Consider the following 22,559-nt stretch of genomic DNA (forward strand, 5'->3'; position numbering starts at 1 on the left):
TCATGGAGAGGGTGATATCATCTTGTTTGTAAAATATTTTGTTAACTAAGTGTGCTGTGGTATGGCAACCTATAAAGTTAAAGTTGTAATTTATGTGTTATTGAAATTGTTATGATTTAAAGGTTTTTGTCTGATTAAAAAAATGGTAAAAGGTTGAAACATAACATGCTGCAGACATTAATTAAAGCTCACTGCAGGTAACAATAAATACCAAATTATAAAGCTTTTAGCCTGTATGTTGAAAATTAAAGACCCCCTCTCAATCCCAGTTAATTATATGTCAGAGATCCTTTCTTTCAACATGTTTCCTATGTTTTATATGATCTTATAAGAGTTAACAGGTTTGTGCAATATTATGTGATATGACTGGAAACACTCTATAAACAAACAGTATTTTGAGTAGCCTTGATTAGGAGTTTCTATTTGAGTCCGGGCAAAATTTAAGTTCATCTGTTAGGGGCAATGACTGAAGCAGTTTGTGACCTCTTGAAAGAAGCTTGCTTATTAAAGGAACAAATGATTTAATATAAAGCTTAGGAGAGGGGGCCACTTTAAGACAAATAGATTTGGTTTATGTCATAACATTTTGAAAATGACAATATTAGTGACATGTTTGCCTAACTAAATATTTATTTATTTTATATCAAGTCTGATTCCCTAATTAGCGCATGTCATCATAGTTGAAAGTTAGTCAGAGATGATTCATGAAACGTCCACTGTGTAATAAAATTGGAAGCACTTATATTTGCCATTCAGGGAGTATGGGAGACCTGCTGTTTTAAACCCCTAGATCCCCACACATGGTGTAGCCACCACAGACACGGCTCAGAGAGTCAGCCAGCAGCCGGGAGGTGATCAGAAAAGAACAGGCGGTGTCCCCTTTAGAGTGAGCACAGGAGCGTGTGTGTGTGTGTGTGTGTGGCATTTCTCAAATGACAAAAGGATGCCAGTTGTGCAGTACAGGTGGGAGGAGACATGGAGGTGTTGAGGAGACTCACCTGAGGGAGAGTCTGGGCAGAAGGGACCAGGGCTGTAGTGGATACCTAGAGATGTGCAGGGGCCGCAGGAGGCCATGGTGCCGGGGAGGAGGTTTAAGGGCTGGAGGGAGAGGGGGCTGCTGTTGCGCAGTCTCCCCAGCGTGATGCATCTACCTTCAGGGTGGCAGCAGGCGTGGAGTGGGGTGCGATGGAGCGAGCACGGGCTCAGTGGCGCGGTCACCTAGGGACGCTGAAGCTGCTGTAGCAGGACTGATAGTTATTCCTTGGGAGAATTGCAAGATGAGCCCCATTGTATTAGCAAACCCCCTCTACTAAAACTGTATCAGTGTTCTCAAGCCTTGAGAGAAGGATGCTGGGGTGCAAAATATCTGACACTCACCTGAGAAGCAATGTAACTTTTAACTTTTATGTTGAACAGAACTAATATGATGTTGAGTATGTAATCTTTTTTTCTTCTAGTTTGGTATAATATCCTAAACTGCATGTTTCACTGTGAATCAGAATTACTGTTGTCAAAGTTAAACTTCAGTGAATTCCTTTGGCAAAGGGAAGCCAGCAAATTATTCCATACTGATTCGAAATTCTCAGACATTAAGCTTTTTAATTTGCCTGCCATACTTTTGTGTTGCAACAGTTTGAGTCGTATGTTTTAGAAATTCTCTGTGTCTAATATGGTCAGCACTCCCAATTATTCACTCCACTGACAAGTGAAACAAATGGGACCAACCAGTGCATTCTGTATTATCTACACCCCTTGGATTCCCTGACAATAATTAATACAATGGCAAGCTGCTGTTAGCAGCCACGACGACATGAGCTCAACAACATAAGCTCTCTCTTTCCAAGAGCTCTTTAGGGGAAATTTCATCCAGCAGCAGTGAGGTCATATACATTATGACCACAAGCAGCCGGGTCATATCCAAGCATAGATAAAGGTCTTATAGTAGGGTGCTGTTAACATCACCAGGTTATTACTCACATCATTACTCCATGAATGTAAGGTGCACGGAATATGTCAAGACTAATATGAATGTAGCCCTGACTATAGAGATACAGTATACACAGCCTTAAACAGCAAAGAAGGTTCTGTATATATCATACCAGTCTATTAATAAGCCACATAATCTTACTGAAGCGGCAGTGTTGACCACCTCGCTCATGTGGTCACACATCATTATCTACTATTACTTCATTTTCTCCTAATACGCATAAACAGGAAAACAGGTTTGCTAATATATCATATGTTATACAATATACCTTATGTGGGCATTATTAGGTTATTTAGCAGTATGTTTTCCCCCAATAAAAATAACATAAAAAATGGGTCCCATGATAAAGTAAAAATAAATGCATACACATTTTTTTGGTTAAACAGTAAACTGGCCAATATGTCCATTTGAAGAGTTGTCATGTTATCATACTAGTCCCCTCTTATTTTAGCCTGCAAGGATATTAACAGGTTTTTTAATTATAGGGGAGCACATTCCCCCAAACATCCATTAAAGGAATGCCATGCTAATTTTAAATCCTCGCAGCAGGCACTGGCATCAACAGAAGAAAAGTGGATGAGTTTCTCTTTAACAGCTGTAATTTGTGTTTTCCAATCACCATGCTGATTTCTGCTCATTATACTCCGGTTTCACACCGGTAAGTGAGCAAAGTTTGGATTGATTGACTCTAATTAACTAAAAAATGTTCCAAGCCATGGATTTATTATCATGCTAGCTAGCCACAAATGTCAGAGACTTTCACAAATTATTATCCTGTTAAGATAAATATCTTTGAAATCAAACGAGTGTGGAAACACAAGGAACACGTATTGTTATACTGATGAGTTTGTTTGGCATGTTTTCGGCAGAGTTCCACATTAAGGACTCACCTGGGCAAACACTCGGCGTTCCAGTGTATTGTTAAGCTGTATAGTATGACTGAATGACAGATGATGTGGTCACCTAAACTTTAAAGGAACACACTCCCTAATAGCCTTCTGCAGTGTGTGTGTGTGTGTGTGTGTATACTGAGGGGAATGAACAAAAAAAACACTAAAGACTTTAGTTCAAATTAAATCACATCTTTTTTATAATGTTACAGATAATAAAAGTTACACTGAGGCAGAGCTGTCTGGTCAACTCTTTGTTAACAGTGGACCTGTTCCCTCCTGTGTTCTCCAAAACTTGGCAGCATCTCCCTCATTGATATTTTAGACACAGTAGCACCTCTCTCCACTCACATTCTTTCCTTGACTCCATCAGCTCCATGGCTCAACTCTCCACTTTCTTCTGAACAAAGACAGGACAGCTTGAGTGGACACCTCCATTTTCCTGTTTTGTTTTTTTTAAAAAGATCTCAAAACAGAATTTTGTTTAGCTTCAGAATACAGAACGCTGCTCTGATTCACTTGGCTTCACGTCAACGATCAGAAGTAACCGCTGAAGTGAATCCAAACGAAACGGACCCATCGTCTGCATGGTGGCGCCAGGCGGAAATTGAGAATCATGCTGCCTGTAAATCAGATTTTACCAACATGTCTCTTGAAAAAATCTGCCTTTATCCAAAGTATAACAAAAAATCTTCTTAAGTAGCTTAGATGTATCACAGAATACAACCCGACAGAAAGACTTGTGCTGTGAATTGAATCCTCATCATACTGAAACTAATATCTAACATAGAAGAAAATACATCTCAGCTTTCAAGTGACCCCATTAGTATTTTCACAGTCCATCCTCTTTAGTGAAGCAGCATCTAGGTGTATACACATTGATGCCTATCTGTTGATAAATGTTTTGACATCTATCCATGTCTCACTTTCATATTCTTAGGGGACAGATTAGATGCAAAGACAGGATACATTTATCAGGGAGGCACCTTGGCTTTGCATGTAGTCAGTATAAAGTAATGTGTTGGGTCCATTAGCATGTTTGAAAATGTAAATTATGATATGGTTTATAGAGTTGAAAGCTACCAAAGAATAGCCTTAATAAAACTTTGAAAATGTATGTTTTTGGGAGACAAGACTATAAAACTTTGAATTTATTTTTTTTAGACCAGAATTACTTCTAATACGCAAATTGGCTTAACATTAAAACTTCTGTATTTAAGATAATATACTATGGCCAAGTTTAAGGTACTAGACTGGACCATTATGTCTTTTTTAGTTTGTTGCGTTTACACTGCCCCCTTCTGTCTCCATGTGTAGGTGATGCATCTGGTGTATTGACAAACAACAGCATCTTTATCAACCACACCGAAAGAAGGAGAGAGGAACATCTATTTCTAAGGAGCAGCCTCAAAGCATCCATCTGAAATAATGAGAATTGCAAGACACAAAAAAATCAAAACTATTTGCAAACAAAACAAAAACTAAAGATAAATAATTGACTTGTCTGTTCTTTCATGTATATTAAAATATGTAACAAGTCTGATTAAAATTATATGAATATATTTTTTATCCAGAAATCTTTTGAGTTCACTTAGAAAGTCTATATGGAACAGGCATTAGTGTGTACCATTAGTATGACATTGTTGAAACATGATGAAACAAAAATCAATTTTCTACAAGTACTAAATGTGATTCAGTTAAGATTCCAAATTGAAAACAGTTTCCCCAGGGTTCTTTAGAAAGCCAGTGGATAGTGCACACACAACATCCTTTTGTGCACACTATTTACCCCTGGATTGCTTCAGGCTAATGTCTCAATAATTTCACTCCTTTCTCAGGTCCTTCCCACAAAGGACTTAACTAATGATCCATGGACAAAATGAAGCATTTAAATTTATTCATTAATCATTCATCTCCAGCTCATTGAAAATGCTAAACTTCCACAAAATTAAGATTGAATATTGAAAAGTGATTGAGGGAGACAGCTTTCACAGAGTGAGGCGAGTGAAAGGAGTGCGGAGGGGAGGGGGGGTAAGAAAAACAGGGTCTTTCATGACACAGTGGTCTTAACATGGGCATGGTCAAGGTGGCCAAGGTGTACTAAGTGCTAGTTAAGGTCACAGGGTTTCACTAGTTGTAATTAGATCTTGGAATCTGGAGAAGCGTAGAATTTCTGTCAACACTGCCTGTAATTATTCTCTTTTCCAATTAATGGTGACATAGATTAATTATCTGATGAGGCAAAGCCAATTGCAATCATTCACCCAGCTAAAATTAGATCAGTCCTGACAGCAGCATGAAAGTCACCTGTTTCATTGTTATGGATTTGCTGCAAGTAAAGAGGGGGGAATAGTGAAGCGTGCTAGGGTAAGTAAGTTGTCTGGTACAGGTGAATGTCCAATTACTCTGCTGTTTGAACTGAAGGCATCTACTCATTCAATCCAGCGGCATCTGGACGGGCTTGTTTGTTCACCCCGGCTTCATCAGTGGTAGTAGAGTCATCCGTCAAGGTTTGCAGGAATGCACAGATGAGCTGAATATCTTCCGACAACCCATCCTGTTTGAAAAAGGGACAAATAATAACAGCTAATTAAGAAAATGCTGCTTTTGCAAAAATGCAGTTATACAAACTTGTGCATCCTACACACAGCTGGTGGTGGATCTGAAAGTGTGAGAGTAAAGTTACCATCTTGTTCTTATTTTTGTGAAGAAGGAGAACAAGAGGCTCCTGGTGAACCGCGTCCAGGTTCAGTGCTCTTCTGTTTTAAAAACCTCAGCATCCAGTTTTTCTATTAAACTGCCTGGCACTGTCAACCAGCTTGGGAATCTGAACCGGCCTAGCCATGCAGAAATTCTCTGACTAACAATTATATCAGCAACAGGATCTTGGATTACTTTCCCCTGGGACTGGGGCAGTGGGCGTCTGCTCCAATCATTACTGGCCATTCAACAAGGCTCTGCACTGCTCTCCGCTGTTAGCCATTGTCAATTATGCCATCCCTAGTGTAAACTGCAGAACACAAAGCTGAACTGCCAGTTCTGGCAGGAGTGTAACAGGATGACAGCCCGCCGCCCCCCACTCCCACCGCCACCCACTCCTATCCACCCACTCACCCACCCTAGGGTTCCCCAGTCTTCCTCCCCCTCGAGCTACTTTTGAGAAAGATGCCTTTTTACTTCTGAATCAAGCACGCCATAGCCGTGAAAGCGCTAACCTGACCTCTCGTATGTTCTGCTTGTGAGGTTAAGTGGACATGATGGATTACTATAGGCCTCATCTGGATCCAGCCTGGTAAAACTCCAGTTACAACTGGTATCAGTTATCTGTTGTGATATCTTCTGTTCTCTCGTCCAAAGCTTTAACAGTTGTGAGAATCTGTTTAAGATGTGCTGCTTATCATTGTAGTCCGTGTGTTAACTGCTTCATTAATGAAATACCCACAACACTATCATTATCTGCATACTGTTATTACATATTTTTTTGTGGATCACGACACTGCATACATTTGTAGGTAATTTTTTTCCTTTTTTTAAAAAAGGTTTTTCAACATGTGTACTTTTTGGAGGAGAGACCCTGAGCTGGACTGTTCACGAGGAGCCTGTTTAAAGTGAGTGCTGCTTGCTCTGATGGACCCTGTGCTGAGCTGTGACGGGTGACGGTGTGGTGCGCTTGAATACACCAGCTCTTTTGTCCTTCACACTCTGCGGCTCTCTGATAGCTCCTCCCCCTGTGCCCTACTCCTCCCTGCCTTGAGCTGTGATCTGCTGGGGCCTTTTCAGGATGGGCCAGTGAGACATGGCTGCTCCCTGTAATGTCTGAAGCAGACCCATCAGAAAAAACATGTCAGCAGTCAGAAGAGGAGGAACTGCGAAGGAAACCACTTAATAGTATAGTATTTTCACTCAGTTCTCCTGTGGAAAAAAGCTCTAATCTAATCTGATCATATTTAATGTTACCTGTGATTAGGATTAATTATCTTTTGGAAGACAAAACATTTACCAACAATAACAAAATAGGTGTTGTATACAGAAGCACAGACTGCGACTGACAAACACTTGATAGTGTATGAAAAAAACGTAATGTAAGTAAAAAATAGTGAGAAAGTGGTTCATAGCATGGTTGCATGCCACCTGGCTCTGCGCTAATGCTGGACAGGATATTTCATAAAGATTCATCACTGTCTCTCTGTCCGCTTTGACCTCATCTCACATCACAGCACAGATTAGACACCGATTATCCTCTAAATGAAGATCCTTACTTCTCAACCTTGCAGAACATGCTGCTACTCTTCTGCAAGACAGACAGCGGGTTACTGTGCTCATAAGGAAAAGTCTGTAACAAGGATATCTTCCATGTGACTGATAACCTCACTCTGAAACAGCTGTAAAAGTCACAAATGCCCCTGCTAAACAGGTTCAAATGTTGATGCAATGTAAGCAGGCACAGGGTCTTGTGTATAGAGTGTAAAGAGTTATCTAGAGAGGCAGAGCTAGCCTCAGACATGGAGTCATTGCATCGGCACTGTAGCAGACACATCATCCATCACACGAGTCTGTGATCTGATGAGTGAATGTATAGACTGTAATGTAAGAGTGGTGTCTTTAACTTTGCCATAGCAGTGAGGCACAAAGCCTTGGTGGGTGTTTGCCTGGCTGCCCTTGCTTGGCAAAGAAGACACAAGGCAACCGACTAGCCGGGTGAGGCTCAAACAATGCCAAGCATAACATGGAGTTACTGTAGTATGGAAAAGAATACGCTTTCATCCGGTAGAATACCTAGACTGGAATAAAAGTTGTATAAAGGGATTTACCATTTAAACGGATGGGGACAGTTGTGAAGTTTCCCAATGTTTTACATTTATTTGTACAAATACCTGGGCTGTTTTTATTTTCTGGTCGGTCTCTTGAGAAAGAGCCTGGCACCGGTCCAGTTCAGCCTGGTCGTAGAGGCTGCGTTGTTTGAAGTATTTCACCAAAGCTTTGTGCATCCTCTTCTGCAACAAAGAGAGCTAGAGGGAGAGAAGGCAGAGAAAAGGAATTGGTAAGGCAGGAGAGGAAATTAATGGCAGTGTTCAAGAAGAATGATGGAGGGGAATAGAGAAAGCAGTCAATAGCCCATTCTGCAGTACACGGGCCTGACAGGAATTTCACAGTCTCTTGGTTTCTCTGCCCACTCGTGTGCACTCATCAGAATCCAGTCACATCTGGCTGCCAGGATGGGGGGTTAATTTTCTCTAAATGCTTCAGCAGTTTTGTTCTAGCCGAGGCAAACTCTGTGACTGCAAAGCTGATGAGTAAAATATTTCTACTTCACCCAGTTTAACTTTATACCAATCCCCTCAAGACATATTTTACACATACACACAGAGTCATGAACCCCCCACTGAAACCAGAAATTATTCCTAGTCTCTTGGAAAGACATGCTGCTTGCTTTATTATTTGAACACAGTTTCAAGCAAAGAGGTTTAAATTCTGATAGATGCCATTGCTTTTCTTCCCCCCTCCATCTCTCTACTCTTCCTACAAAGCTTATCATTGCTTGGCAATGTGTTCCCCAGTGCATTGAAAACTAAAGCGAATTAGCTCAGTCATCAGCTCCTGAAGGAAAGACAATAACAAGAATGCTCTTTATGGTGTACCCTGTTAAAACTAAGAGCTGAAAGCCTCCACATAAACAAGGCAATGCTTTCATGTACAGTAGAATATAGAGGCTTTTTTACAAGAGGCGAGTGCAATCAGATGCCAATTAATTTTGTTTTTCATTTTCAGAAGAGATATGTACATATTTGAATATATTTCTACTTGTTGAGTTTAAATGTTGAAATATCCGGTGTTAAAAACATTACTGCATCTCTATTTTAAAAGAAGATACACTTCTCTGATATTAAATATTGTGTCTTCACTGAATTATTAAAAACAACAAACATAAGAAGCATGTGTTTACAATAAAATAAGCGTCACTTCACTACAGGAAACTGTTTAGTTGAAGAAAAAAGTATTTTAAAGCTGCAATGTTCACATATTTAAGCAATGACCCATTTTTAAAGAAGAGAAGAGAATGATAAAAGACTTAAAACTAGCATAGGTTTGTGCCTGATGATCTCCAAACTCTGCTTGTAGGAAATGTTAATGATGTTCTGGAGAAAAGAAGTCACAAATAATACACTAAAATCAGTCCTAGCATAGGAGTACTCAAGTTCACAAAAAGTAAAAAACATAGAATGTGTGTTTATTTTATAATAAAATCTTAAATAAATTATTATTACTGATCTATCAGAATATTTATGGACATGTTTTTTTTGGTGGTCAAGTATTTTATTGATTTTCTGCCACATATTAATGAATACACCGTATACAAAGTACGTATGCAGTTGGTTGCTGGATGATAGTTATTAGATGTTTCGGGTTTCCATGTTCTTGATTCGATTTGTTCAGATTAAAAAAAAAACAGGATGCAAGTAAACGTGTTTGTGATAGAATAATCTTTTTGTACTTCATTCCAGTTTTATATTTAAGGCATTTGTGTAGTGGTTGTTATGAAAGCATAATAAGGGTTCTATTAAACCTGTCACTTAAACTATATAGCATGAACACCTGCTGTCAGGATTACATTTCTATATAAGGATACTTAAGAGATGGTTCTCATTGTGTCCCTCAGTGGAATCTAATTAAATAAATTATAGGCTTTGTACACACAAATGACTGGTGTGAGGCGTCTCATAAACATGCACTTATGTTATGATCTCTCAAATGATCCTGTCAATGTTCAATATCTTTACCTTGTTGCCTCTAGTTACAAACTATGAGCAATCACATTGTGACACATTTATACTAACTAGGACATAAAATGCAAACATTCTAAAGATAATGATACATTTGAAACATGAAAGAAGAGGGATTCAGCGTTCCTGTTTAAATCAGATTAAATATAAAAGGCCTACATTTCAGAAACATGTTTGATCATAAGCTTGTTAAAAAAAACAACACCTAAATTCAGGCATAAGACACTAGCCGAGAGGCTGCTGTTGTAAGAGTGTAGAGTTGAAACAAACAAAAATGGTGAAGGCTGAATCCAGAGTAAAAGAAAATCAGGCTTTGATCATGAGCGTGGAAAATCCTGTCCACAGGATTTTATTTTTGCATGCATTTTTCACTTGATAACATTCATGCAGTTAGATGAGGAATTGCTCAAGTAAAGGTATTAGTCATTTTTTGGAACAAATAATATGCTTTTTTTTTTATTGCAGGAGCAGTGTGGCTTCTTCCTGGTGTTATGCCTGTCATGTGTAATTCTTTTCCAGTTAAATAGTGTCAAAAACTATACAGATTAAACATTAAAATGCTGCTGTGTTGTCTGCCTCAACTAATCGAGATCTCTGCTGATATTTTAGAACTGAAAGCACATGCGTTGTCTGATTCTAACCTGTGTTTTCTGCTGATCCCTAACAAATGGTGTGTGAGCTGTCTTGAGCAGAGGCATGTTTGTAACACTGTCGCTAATAAAATGATTCACCTCTGACCATCTTTTAAAAAAAAAAAACTATAATCAAGAAAATATAGTCGGTATAGTATTTACATGTACCATCAACCTCCCTCTTGACTCCCCTTGGTGGCAAAACCACATAGCTATCATTACATGATGTCACATCCATCATCCTCCTCCACTCAAGTTATCTCATCATTATTGGATTGCTGCAGTAACCTCCTCACTGCTTGCAAAACTAAAACCTTATTTAAAAGACTGAACACATAAGGAGGAGCTTTCTAGTGCATCTAGTGATAGAACATGAGGAAAGACAACACAAGATAGCAGAGGACATGATCTACTATATGTCATAAAACTTCATAAAAAAGGGAGAGCGTGATGATAGTCATGTAATAAATATAATAATATATGACAAAAGGTTATAAGAACTGTACCTGTATGAAATAATGAAATGATTTATGTGCATGGTTTTTCTCGCTGAGTGCGGACACAGCTTCCTGTTTGGCCTCCATGAGGATCTTCTTAAGACTTTCATACTCGCTTGCCAGCTGTTTGTTCTCCTTCAGTGCATTTATTAGGGCTTCCTGTACATACACAAGAGCAGATAGTTTCATTAAAGGAAAATATTATGTTTACAGTAGCTGTAAAATAACCATCAAGACAAAATCCGCAAGAGGTCGGCTGAAGACCAATATTGTTATTACTTTGATCGTACATCGTCCGCTCATAGTCACTGGTGATGCACTGATGCAGCTATTTCCTTTTCCTCACAGTCTTTATTCTAATAACCCTTTTTGGAACACCTGACCAATCAATCATATCGGTTTTCTTTTTTCCTCAAAATAAATCTTTAGTAAATCTTGCTTTGCCAATTTCAGTCAAATCAATATGTCAGGTAACATGAGGTCAGTGATCACTGTTTTGCTAGTTAAACAAAGCTGGTCATCTTATGTAACTTATTTAATGTAACTGACAAAGGTAACAAACAGTATTCAATGTAGATCAATCACTTCATGGCCAATTCCCCATTGGATTAATAGAGTTAGCATGGGCCCTGACACCGATCTGGTGTATCTGATTAGTGTATGCCTTGCTGTCACAGATATACTGAGCAAGTTTAAAAATGATTTCAACCTCTAAATCATAAATGTGAATACAAATACTTTACAATTAGAGCAATCAGCATTAGTTTGATGGCCAATTTACTAATGTTTGCAGACCAAAGCCTCACTGGCAAAAAGAAAAACAGCTGAGGCAGCATCAAGTACAGTACCGATGTAAAATACACATTGAATGATTGCATCAATGTTTTCATGACTCACAATCAATCATGTAGAGATATCCGCCTAAAGATTTTCATAGTGAAGAGAACTGGACAGTCGATACACAGATATTTACATACTTAATAAAAACACCACACAGACCAGTGAGAAGACACTTCAGTCGTATCACTACTCTACAGTGTGTACATAACAATATGTCCTTTCTGTATAGGTACTGTAAATGAACATAATATAAATAGTAGGCATACAACACTGGACACTTTTCCTGGGGAATCAAGCAAATAAATCAAATTGAATATGTGTCTCTCTGCATGTCCTCTTTTTATCTGAACAGTGTTTCCCGAGTGCTGGATATGTGGCTGGTGAATATCTCAACTCTACCTGCAGACATAATGAAGTGTGTCTCTGCAGTAAAACAGAACAGCACTAAAGTGATGAGTTTAACCCAGCAGAAAGAGGGGCTGTAAACATGACAAATGCCTGCTATTGATTTCAGGTTTAATTACTCCATGCAGCACTGACAAAGCCCATCTGATGCTGTTGTGAAGTGTAAATGGAACAAATTACACTTCATTGCCCATAAGAAACTGATAGCGTCGGCAGTTTGCATTGTTTACTTTGTGCTCACCATACGACAGGCACTGATCAAATGAATTAAAAAGACAGGCGCATGTATGAAAGATGAAATACTTTTAAGGTATGTACGGGTTGAATAGAGAACGCCTCAGATGAAACATGTCAACCTTTTTTAACTTGATACACCCTGTGTTCATATATTTGAGAATAAGTGTAGGCTTTTCTCCACACAGCCTCATACACGTTATGACTAGATTTTTATATTGACCAGTATAAGTCCCTAATATAAAAGAGGAGCTGCAGCTCACAGGAGCTCATGAAAGTATAGTATTAGGTCGGCATTTTTAGAAGAAATCTCTTCTATAAGATTATTTGGAAGTGTCTAACATTCTGCTTCATGCACTGTGATCTCTGAATGCACACTGTGCTTATTATGTTATGCTAATGCAGACATTATGCGTGCTATGTATTGGTCGCAACAATTAAAGTGACCAATTTCCTCACAACTTCACTCTCTGTGATCTTTTTATTTGGTGAGGAGTATTGTTGTTATATCATCTTATTCCGTCGAGTGAAAAGACTAAACCCTTCTTTGCATGAATAACTTTTATCTGGCTAATGGGAGTTGTGTCTATGAGGAAGACTTCTAATTCTTAAATTGTCTCACGCCAACAACTTCTTTAAAGTTGCTGCACTTGGATGCATGGCGGCTTAAGCTCCATTGCCTTTTCTTGTTTTGAACTAATGCATTCTTGATCACCGTTTAATGAAACTATATACCACATGGCGATTTCACATTAGATAAGCCATGTGAAACCCCCATCAGCAAAGAGGCTCTGGCTGGGGCTGATAATCCTGCAGATGAAAACCTTACAATAAATAGGGGTTTCTCTTACAAAAGAGGGTTCAAATACATGCCATTTTGTGCACAGTAGGCTCATGCTTTTACAAGAGCATATTTCTGAGATTGTTATAAAAAAAGACATTAAATGCTTATTTGATATTCTGAACTGTGTGCTTACAGTGTAATTGCTATGTAAAATGTTGGCCTACAGGTAACAGAATGTGCACTGCATCTCACCATGACACGCATCATCAAATTCGTCCAGACAAAAAGACTACAACAACAGTGAGTTGTCATTTGTGGGAAAAGCACTTAAACAAGATTGACCATGGCTTGTAATTTTAATTGCACGCAGCTCTTTTCTCTGCATCTTAAGGGAAGTATTGTGACAAGCAATGTGCTGACACTAATCCACACACATATAAACAATGAGATGTTTTTTTTTTGTTTTTTTTTGCAGCCTGTCTGAAAGTATTTGGAACAACAAGAGTTATACTGAATAACATTTTGTTACCTTGGAATCCTCCCTTTCTTGTTTCCTTGCTGTAACATGAGCCGAGTGTGTCTCTATGGATCGCTGTGTTCGTTGTTGGCAGTTATTAATATCAGACTGCAAAGTGCTCATTATGAGAGCAGCTGATTTGTTTTTGAATTCCACCACATCAAAAACATTTCTGCAGGGAGAAATCAAACACATATATTTTATATAATTATATTTAAATTTTTGAAGTAAGAAATATGTACATGATGCATGAAATTCATACTCAAACCAAGACTTAGATGTAAGTTATGTTAGTTATACTCTACATTTCAAATGTTTTTCAAATATAAGACTGAAGAAATAGTTTAGACTTCTTGAGAAAAGGTCAAGTTTTTCAGATTATTTATTCCAGGGAAAGGTTAAATATTATGCGATAATGATATCCCATTCCTTTTCATGCGCTGTAATATTGGATGTTCCTTATCTAGAACTAACTTACTGAAGTTCTGCTATGACTTCTGGCATGCCTTCAACTATTTTTTCCATCTTATCTGAAGCATCTTGGTATTCTTTGCACTTCTTCGTAAGGTCACTGATCCTGTTCAGGGTATTGTCACATCTCTTTATAGTAGCAGTTTGTAAATCCTGTGAAAAAAATAGCAGCATTTGTGTTGAAAAGAAATCCAATGAAACAACATTTGAAGTTTAAAGTGCTTTTAACAATGGATGTTTTTGTTCTATAGTTGTGCCTTGCTGAATGTAACACAAACCTGACTTCACGACTGTCCTCTGACACACAGAGTTACTTCACTCAACCTTTGAGTTTTCTTTTCTTACCTGGGCAGATTTCAGTTGGTCACATTTGAGTTTCCTTTCCTTGTCAAGGCTGAATAGTATTTTCCTGTGTTCAAACTCAATCCTTTCAAACGTTTCTGTCAATTTCTTAATTTTCTACATAAACGAAAGATTAGAAAAAAATGTCATTGAATTCAACCATATATATATATATATATATATATATATATAAATTTTTTTTTTTTTTTTTTTTTTTTAATTATCTTTCATATTTTTACAAAATGTTACTGGTACCTTAATCTTTGTTTCCAGAGTCCTTTTTGCTGAGGAAGCATCATCCAAATCTTTCTGAAGCTTTTTGTTTGTTATCGCTGATCTCCTTTGTTGTCGATTCAATTCTTCATTTAAATTTGAACACTGACTCTGATGCAAAAGTAAATAAAGACCTAAATATATTGTTTCTTTCCAACACGTCCAGGTTTTAAAAAAAGGGTAATACAACTGAAGTGGGAATGTTCAAATCATGAAATTGAATACAGCTATGCATTGAGAGTACCTTACGAAAACTTATGATTATTCTTAATTATTCATCTCTTTATGAATTGAAACATAGGAATACCCTTATACAATTAAAAAGTTAAACAGAAGGGGAAAAACACTTTGCAACATTACAGTGGTATATAGGTTTGAATTTAAACAGTTTTTGTTGCTCTCCTTTTTCTGCCATTCAAACAGAGTGAAATGAAGTCAGTCACGGTGAAACACAGAGACGTCTCATGTATTTACCTTCAGTAGCTCCAGAGAAGTCATCTGACCTGTCAGATCTTTCCTCAGGTTTTCTATCTCTTTCTGCAGAGCATAAAACGAGAACTCAAAAAACACTGATGGGAGCATCAGGCATCTCACATTTTCCTTACAGACTGTGACCCATGCAGTATACACAGAACGTGTACATATGTTGTCATTTACCCTGGCCCGCTGTTCTTCCATGAAGGTGAGCTGCTCCTGCTCTTCCAGTTTAGTCTGGGTGACACTGTGCTGGGCTACAACTTGGGTCACTTCCTCCTTGGCCTTTTCCCACTGCTCGTCATTGTCAATGATTTTCTGGAGCATCTGCTTCCTCTCCTCACACATCTGCCTCACCGCCTTCTCACTTGAAAAAAAAAAAACACACACAGAGATGTGATATTTAACCCACATAAGATGCATACTACTGTATATATTCATACCAAATATGAGACTTATTATGGTCCTTGAAAATTGACTCTGACATGATACCTCTCAGCAAGTTTCCTCTTGTAGTCTTCTACATCCTGTTCAACCTCCATGTTTTCTTTACAAAGAGCTGTGAAGGCATTACGTTTTGAAAGGAGCTGCTCTTCTATGCAGGAAACCTCTGCTTCCCCACTGAGTCTCTGTGGATAACGTAACATAGTGTGTGACTGCGTGAATGCACACGCAAAACACCTTTCAGTGCCATGAATTCAAACATTATTAGCATGCATAGCTTCAGTGAAAGTCCAATCATAGTCTAGCAGTTATGTGCAATGCACTACTCAATGAACTATCTAGACACACTTCAATAGCCAAAAGCAGCAGCAACATTATAAAGTCAGTTTAACACTTCTGTGACAAGACATACCGTTTTCTCAATCTGTTCTTGTAGGGATATTAGCTTCTCTTTTAATTTCTTATTCCTCTGCATTTCTTGTTCAATTTGAAGTTGTAATTCCAAAATCTGTTAAAAAAAGAAAGAAAACATTGATACGACCACCTTTAAGTTACTGTTAAAAAGATATATATTTTAAATCTTTAAATAACATGTATAGAATATAATAACCTTGTCTTTTTCAGTTTTCTCGAGCTCAATCATTTCAGGAATACGTTGTTTGATGGCTGCACACTTTTCATCAGTCAGAGCAACCATCTTTTCAGCAACCACTATTTCAGCACAAAGTCCCATCTCAAGCCCTTTCAGCGAGTTTAAATCTTCCCTGGAGAGAAAACAACATTACCTGTGAAAATTAAACTGAAATTATAATTTTAGATAAGATTAATTATTCGTTTTTCTGGCACATACCACCTTGTATTCAAATTCTAGAGTGATTAAAGCGAGTTTTATTTAATATAGTCATCGTGAAGCATTGTCAAGCTTGACCTGGTGCTTGTGTTGTCAGCATCAAATAAAAATGATATGCAAATATTAACATTGTGAAAAGTGCTTTGTTTTTATATATCAGGACATCTGTATTCAACCCACATTCAAGGTTTGTTTGTAAAGAACATTAACAATAGATGAGAAGCCAAAGAAGTGAAGAACAGAAGCCACAACAGTTCAGGTCAAAGCCAGTGATACTAAATGTCCCCTGTGTCAGTTGAACTCCCTTGGTGCTGAACCTGTTTATTTTTAGTGCATATAGGAGAAATACTCACAATCTGTTAGCAAGCTGATTCTTCATCGACAGCAGTGAATAATCTAGTGCTTTCTTTTCATTGTTGGCTTCCAGCTCCATATTTTTCAACTCCTTCTTCACCAGCAAGAGATCACTCTGTGTTTTTGAGCGAACTTCATCAGCCTAACATAAGAAGGAGGTGAAAGGATTTCCACTGATGTAGTTTGTGAAGAGCTTCATAAAATAATTGATATTTACAAAGAAGATGTGACTGATGTCAAACTATACTCTGTCAAAGGAGGTATTATGAATCCTAGACCTACAAGAGGCCACTTAACATCAATGGTTTCAATTTAGCTTCAGTTAGCAACAAGCGGCATCTGGAATCAAAGGTGACCTGTTGCAAGTGACAAATCTGTCCCTCACACATAACTCTTAATGTAACAGCACAAGTTCATGTTGTATTTTTATGATGACATAAAACTCAAAGTACAACTGAGGCTGTATTGGGTCATTAGATTTGGATGCATTTTGACTTGAACAGAAGAAATTAACTAGGAGAAAAGCTAAATGAAAAGTCGGTGAATTAAACAAAGTTATTAGGATTCATCCTCTGGGGACTGTGAAAGTCTGGACCAAATTTCACGGCAATTCAGTCAATTGTTAAAATGATTTTACTCTGGACCAAAGTGTTGGATGAACACTGGACCAATAGACCGACAAACATTGCAATCCCTGGTGCCATGCTACTTGTGGATTAAAAACAGAGGTAGAGAAGTGTGCAGGAGAGAAAGAGCAAATGTGCTTATGTCATCACGGTAACTATCTAGAGTACAAAATGTACAGGAATGTGGTTTAGCGCTTATCTGTGTCGGACTACAGAGGCAAACCTAAGTGCCAAGGACAAGATATTAAACATCAATAGACTCTTTGAAACAGAAAACATCGAATTCAAGGTTACCTCAGCTTGTGAAGTGTTGATTTCATGAATGATGCCTCTCTGAACTTCCATGTTTTCCTTCACGATGGGAAGTTGTTTTTTAGCAAAACTAATGTCCTCTTGTAATCGCTGGTTCAATACCTCAGTGTAAGACAGTTTCTCCTGGGCTTGAAAAAGTTTCTCTCTTTCCATTTTCAGCTGCCACTTAAGTTCAGTGATGTCTCTTATGCAAGCTTCATGCTCTAGAAAAACATTCAAGAAAGATTTAATTCATAAAAAAAAGGTATTTTAGAGCTTCAAGAGCCTTACAAAACTTCTGAAGATTCAAATACGTCTTTGAGGAGAAGATGAATCTCCTTTTGAGCACTGACCTTTTTGGACTACAAAAGAGTGCTCTTTTTGTTTCCACAGTGAGATGCTGTCCACCTTGTTCTCCAAAAAGTGTTTTCTCCTCTTCTCTTTGCGAAGAGCCTCCTCTGCATACTGCCTATCAGCTTCCAGTCGCTCAATCAGATACACAACCTCTCTGAGGACATCATTTATTTTCTTCAATTGAGGCGCTAATGGACAACTTTCTGGAAAATGAAAAACTTCACAGGATTGGTTCATTGTAATTTACTGTATCATCGCTTTTACCTACATAAACAATCAAAGAAATGTTTTTGCAAAGCTATTTTGGCACAATTAAAATGCAAATACATTTTAACATTGTCTATGGTTCACTACTAGTGGAAGATAGGATCTAAACATCATCTATGGAAAGTGAAACATGGGACTCAATTATTGTCCCACTAACTAGCCTCTTCTGTGCACACTAGACACTTATATGTTGATCTTTCATCAGCATCTGTAGTAGGGATTTGTTTGCTTTGCAACTGCATGACACAAGTTGAGCGAAAATATTTAAAAAATGAATATATGTGATTTTTTAACAAAAGGTGTTCACCTCTTGCACTGATTGCGAAGCCTTCAACAAACAACTCTGTAGACATTGCTGATTCGGTATCTGAATCTCTGGATTGAAATTTATCAAGAAAAAAGGAAAACAAATTTCAGATGTTTTACTGCAATTACATTTTGTTGAACATTGAAAAAGAAACAAACTCACCTTAAAGTTTTGTTGTATTGGTGCTTGCCCTGGTGGACCTGTGGTTGATCTTTTCCAGACTAACATAGAGCAAACATAATTCAAAATAAATGTTTCATATTTGAGATCTGTGATACATTTATGTCAAAAGTCGTATCCCTTGACTTTACCTGCTGACACCAATTTTCCACTGTCATCTTCAGCTCCTGGATATGGTAAATGACACTGTTGACATACGGTGAGGGACTGTTGAGCAAAGCACAAGTGCGATGTCTGCCAGAGCACACGGCTTGAAGATCTGCTTGGTCTTGGGAAACACACAATATTGAGAACTATGTAATGAATCTTTCAGAGGACCAATGAAAGCCAATTCCTTCCTCAATTTCCTTTACATAATGGCACTAAATCCTGAAATGTTTAAGATATTACACACTGATGAATTTACCCTCATTGGAAAAACTCAGCAAACAACAGACTTTAGTTTGAACACTATAGTTTGAAAGATTGTGACAAAAAAAACAGTTTGGCTGCGAAAGATGCTTTTGTGATTCTTCACTTTTTGTTAGATTCTGCCTGTAGACTCTGAAATATACTGAAACCATCAGTGAAAGAGCAAGGCAAGTCGCTTGAACATCCCCACCAAAAGAAACACCAAGGGCGCAATTCTTGGTGGTGAAAGGATGCCATCTGGCTGACAAAAGGTAAAAAAACAGCAGTGGTGCAGATCACAATCTTTCATATGAACATTGCTTAAATATATTATATAGTACAGACTATGCTATTGCACAAAGTCCTTTTTAATCACAAGTAAAACTAACCTGGGTGAATTTATAATGTTAATATAATAAAGATCAAATTAATCTTGGTAGCAAAACCTTGTCTGTCTAATATCTATCATCCATACACAGTATGTGACTACTACTTTCAATTCAGTGTCTACCTGACTAAAAACCTTAATTTAATTATTGTTTTAGAAAAAAGTAGACAGAGTCTTTAAAACTTTAAATCAAAATAAATTGAACTGAAACTCTAGTCCTTGTGCCCTATTTTATGATTGGTGTACGATTTGTAAGAACTGGTATCAGCTGGTGGTCAGCCACCTGTCCTCCGATTGTGTTGACATTAGTTGTACCCTCTTTCATCTTTTTAAAAAGACAGCATCATATATTTGGGGTAATTGATGGACCCCGGTGGAGAAAGGGGCACTCAAATCAGTAAGAAAAAGCTAGGCTGCAATCTACCTCAGACTAGGAAACCTTTACCACCTGTGATAACAGTTATTCTACTGTGATGTCAGATAAATCAGTAGAATGGCTTAATACTGAGCTGACTCAGACCAAAAGAACCATCCAAGAAAAAACTGCAGGGAGACCCGAAATATAAGCCATCTGTTGCTGAGCAGTTTAGATGAATAATACACTGTGAAAAAACCAAGTGGGGTAGGAAGGTGGTAAGGTAATATGTCATCAGTGGGCTGAATAAGCTCTAAATCATAAAGGCTGGGTGTATTATTGTCACAGAGTCGGCCCATATGAAACTGAGAGCCAGTCATCTTCACTTGATATTATTTTACTGTTATTAAATAGTTCATATATCAAACTGTTTTTACAAGTATTCCCGGCCTTATTGCAATTTCTGGTGAGTAGTCCAGCTTAAGCGCTGACTTGACAACAGAAGGTAAGAATTTCCCACTTAACCAGGAAACAGGTGGAGATTTGTGACATTTTGTCATGATGTTCAGACATAAAGTGGTCAAGATGAACAATGAATACTGAACCGTCACTGACAATTGTCTGTTCAATATTTTAAAGATAGGTATTGAGTGTGAGTTTGTTGTGAGTAACTGAGTATTACCATCAGATTTGAACTGAAGCATCATCAGTGTACTGTAGCCTACCGTACATCAGAGTCCCAGCGGGAACCAAATACATCACAGCGCCAACAGTAAAAGTGGTTCATTTAAATAATTTAATTAAATCTTTATTTGGAAGAAGTAAATCGACTTGAAAACGTCTCACCTTGCTGACTTGGTCTCCCTTCCCTTGATGGGAATCTGAGCGGTTCGACGTCTGGCATCACTGAAACTGGTCTGTGAGGATAAAAAATAAAAACACTTCCTTGATCTCTACCGTCGTATAACAACGTTTTAACTTTCAGGTTCCACAATAATTTCAAATGTTTACGGAGAAAATACAATCGTAAAAACGATGTTTTGTTAACACATTTTCGATGGATAGCGTAATTTTAAAACGTGCATTTAATTTTTCAAACAAGTTAGTCAAAGTTGCATCTGAAACCTTCACTCACATCCGGATGTTGTTAATTAACTTAGCTAATAATATATTAATGAGCAGGTGGGGGCCGTTGTCATGGCAGAAAGTGAAAGCCAAAAAAATGGCTTGCTATCAACTTACTTGTATTAACACAACAATGGCTGGCAGCTATCTGTTGGTTATCTTGAAGTTTGTCATTGTTCTTCAACGCTGCAGTCGTTCTAACCCGCCTTTCATAAAAGTTTTCTACAAATGAGTAAACTCAAGTTGCTGCTGTCAATCTTCCGCGGAGGTTGCTAAGCAACAAGGGGCTGCGCTCGGAGACAGTGAGTTATGTTCAAGAGCGGCAATTACGGTTTGTGTTTTCGTTTAGCAACACTAAGTGGTGTTTCCCGACTACTTTATGGGAAGTTTGAGACATTTGATAGATAAGATAAGAATACAAGTGGAATAGTATAATACAATCAAACATGGCTGTATCTAATGTTTAATATGATTCATTATTTTATGCAATTACAGTAGCCTACGGCCCTCTGTCGGGTGTTTGTAAACAAGCATAACAATAAGCCAATGTTATAATGTAAACATGCTGCATCATCCTATACTCAAATACAACTAGCCTATTTGTTATTGTGCAAACAAAATGTAATATAAATATTTATCATTGGCTAAAATGCAAGTTAAGCGTTTGGATTTTCTTATAGGCTACATCATTACAGGTGTTTTAAAAACTCGTATAATCCATAAATCCTTTAAATATATGACCCAATAGCCAACAGGATACCTTTCCCTCTCTTTAGTGGTTGCAAAACTTCAGTTTTTGATCATTTAATTTACAGCTGGGGTAACAGCTAGTCTACATTAAAATCTAGCTTAAAATGGGGATGCTTTCGGTGTTTAGAAGACAGTGGACTACAAGCTATAAGATTAGTTGTTTGAGGTGGGTTTAGGTATACAGCAAATGCATTCCAATAGGATATAGCCTAACATTGTATGATTCTATTTTTTTATAGAAATAGTGAAAGTGTTTACAACTAAATTTTGCAAACCTTTATTGTAAAACGACAATTAATAGGAAATTGAGTCCCATGGATTCATTGGATTACAATTAAAGTGCATTTAAAAGTATTTATATGATAACATTGTTTCAAATTGTGCAATTCTTAAATAAGGGCACTCAAAAATTACTATAAATCAAAGCTTTTTAACTAGGTTGTTTATCGACAACTAAAGAACCTTGTCAAAGTTGAACCAATCTATCTAGTTACATATCTTCTATCCATAAACAATAACGTGTATTGTAGCCTAAATGTAATTATTTTTGATGAATATTCTTTTCATTGACAAAGATTTTCTGAATCTGGATGACGTCATCTTCATAGAGCAACAAAAAAATGAAACCAGTGAATGAGCACATCTTCCCATGATCACCTCTAATAAAATAACTAAGAGAATATTCTTATTTGGTATTTTTTTTTTCTACTCTTCGAATCAACCTCCAACATTTTGCAGCAAGGCACACTG

At 37.6% G+C, this 22,559-nt stretch overlaps 1 protein-coding gene across 1 annotated transcript; it reads right to left on the reverse strand.

Moving 5' to 3' along the window:
- Positions 1-4,757: 4,757 nt before the first annotated feature.
- Positions 4,758-21,308, reverse strand: LOC132979230 (coiled-coil domain-containing protein 178). Its single transcript, XM_061044849.1, has 20 exons — positions 21,177-21,308; positions 20,781-20,851; positions 18,933-19,069; positions 18,784-18,842; positions 18,622-18,689; positions 18,047-18,250; positions 17,697-17,917; positions 16,776-16,918; positions 16,183-16,336; positions 15,985-16,080; positions 15,621-15,757; positions 15,312-15,495; positions 15,129-15,191; positions 14,637-14,765; positions 14,385-14,498; positions 14,047-14,192; positions 13,581-13,740; positions 10,798-10,947; positions 7,752-7,886; positions 4,758-5,434 (listed from the first exon to the last, which is right to left on the reverse strand). Exons 2-20 carry the CDS (start codon positions 20,836-20,838, stop codon positions 5,306-5,308), a joined length of 2,487 nt encoding a protein of 828 aa, XP_060900832.1. The 5' UTR covers positions 20,839-20,851; positions 21,177-21,308; the 3' UTR covers positions 4,758-5,305.
- Between the last annotated feature and the right edge of the window lie 1,251 nt (positions 21,309-22,559).

This window comes from Labrus mixtus, chromosome 8 (genome assembly GCF_963584025.1).
Source record: "Labrus mixtus chromosome 8, fLabMix1.1, whole genome shotgun sequence".
In the NCBI taxonomy this organism is placed as follows: domain Eukaryota; kingdom Metazoa; phylum Chordata; class Actinopteri; order Labriformes; family Labridae; genus Labrus; species Labrus mixtus.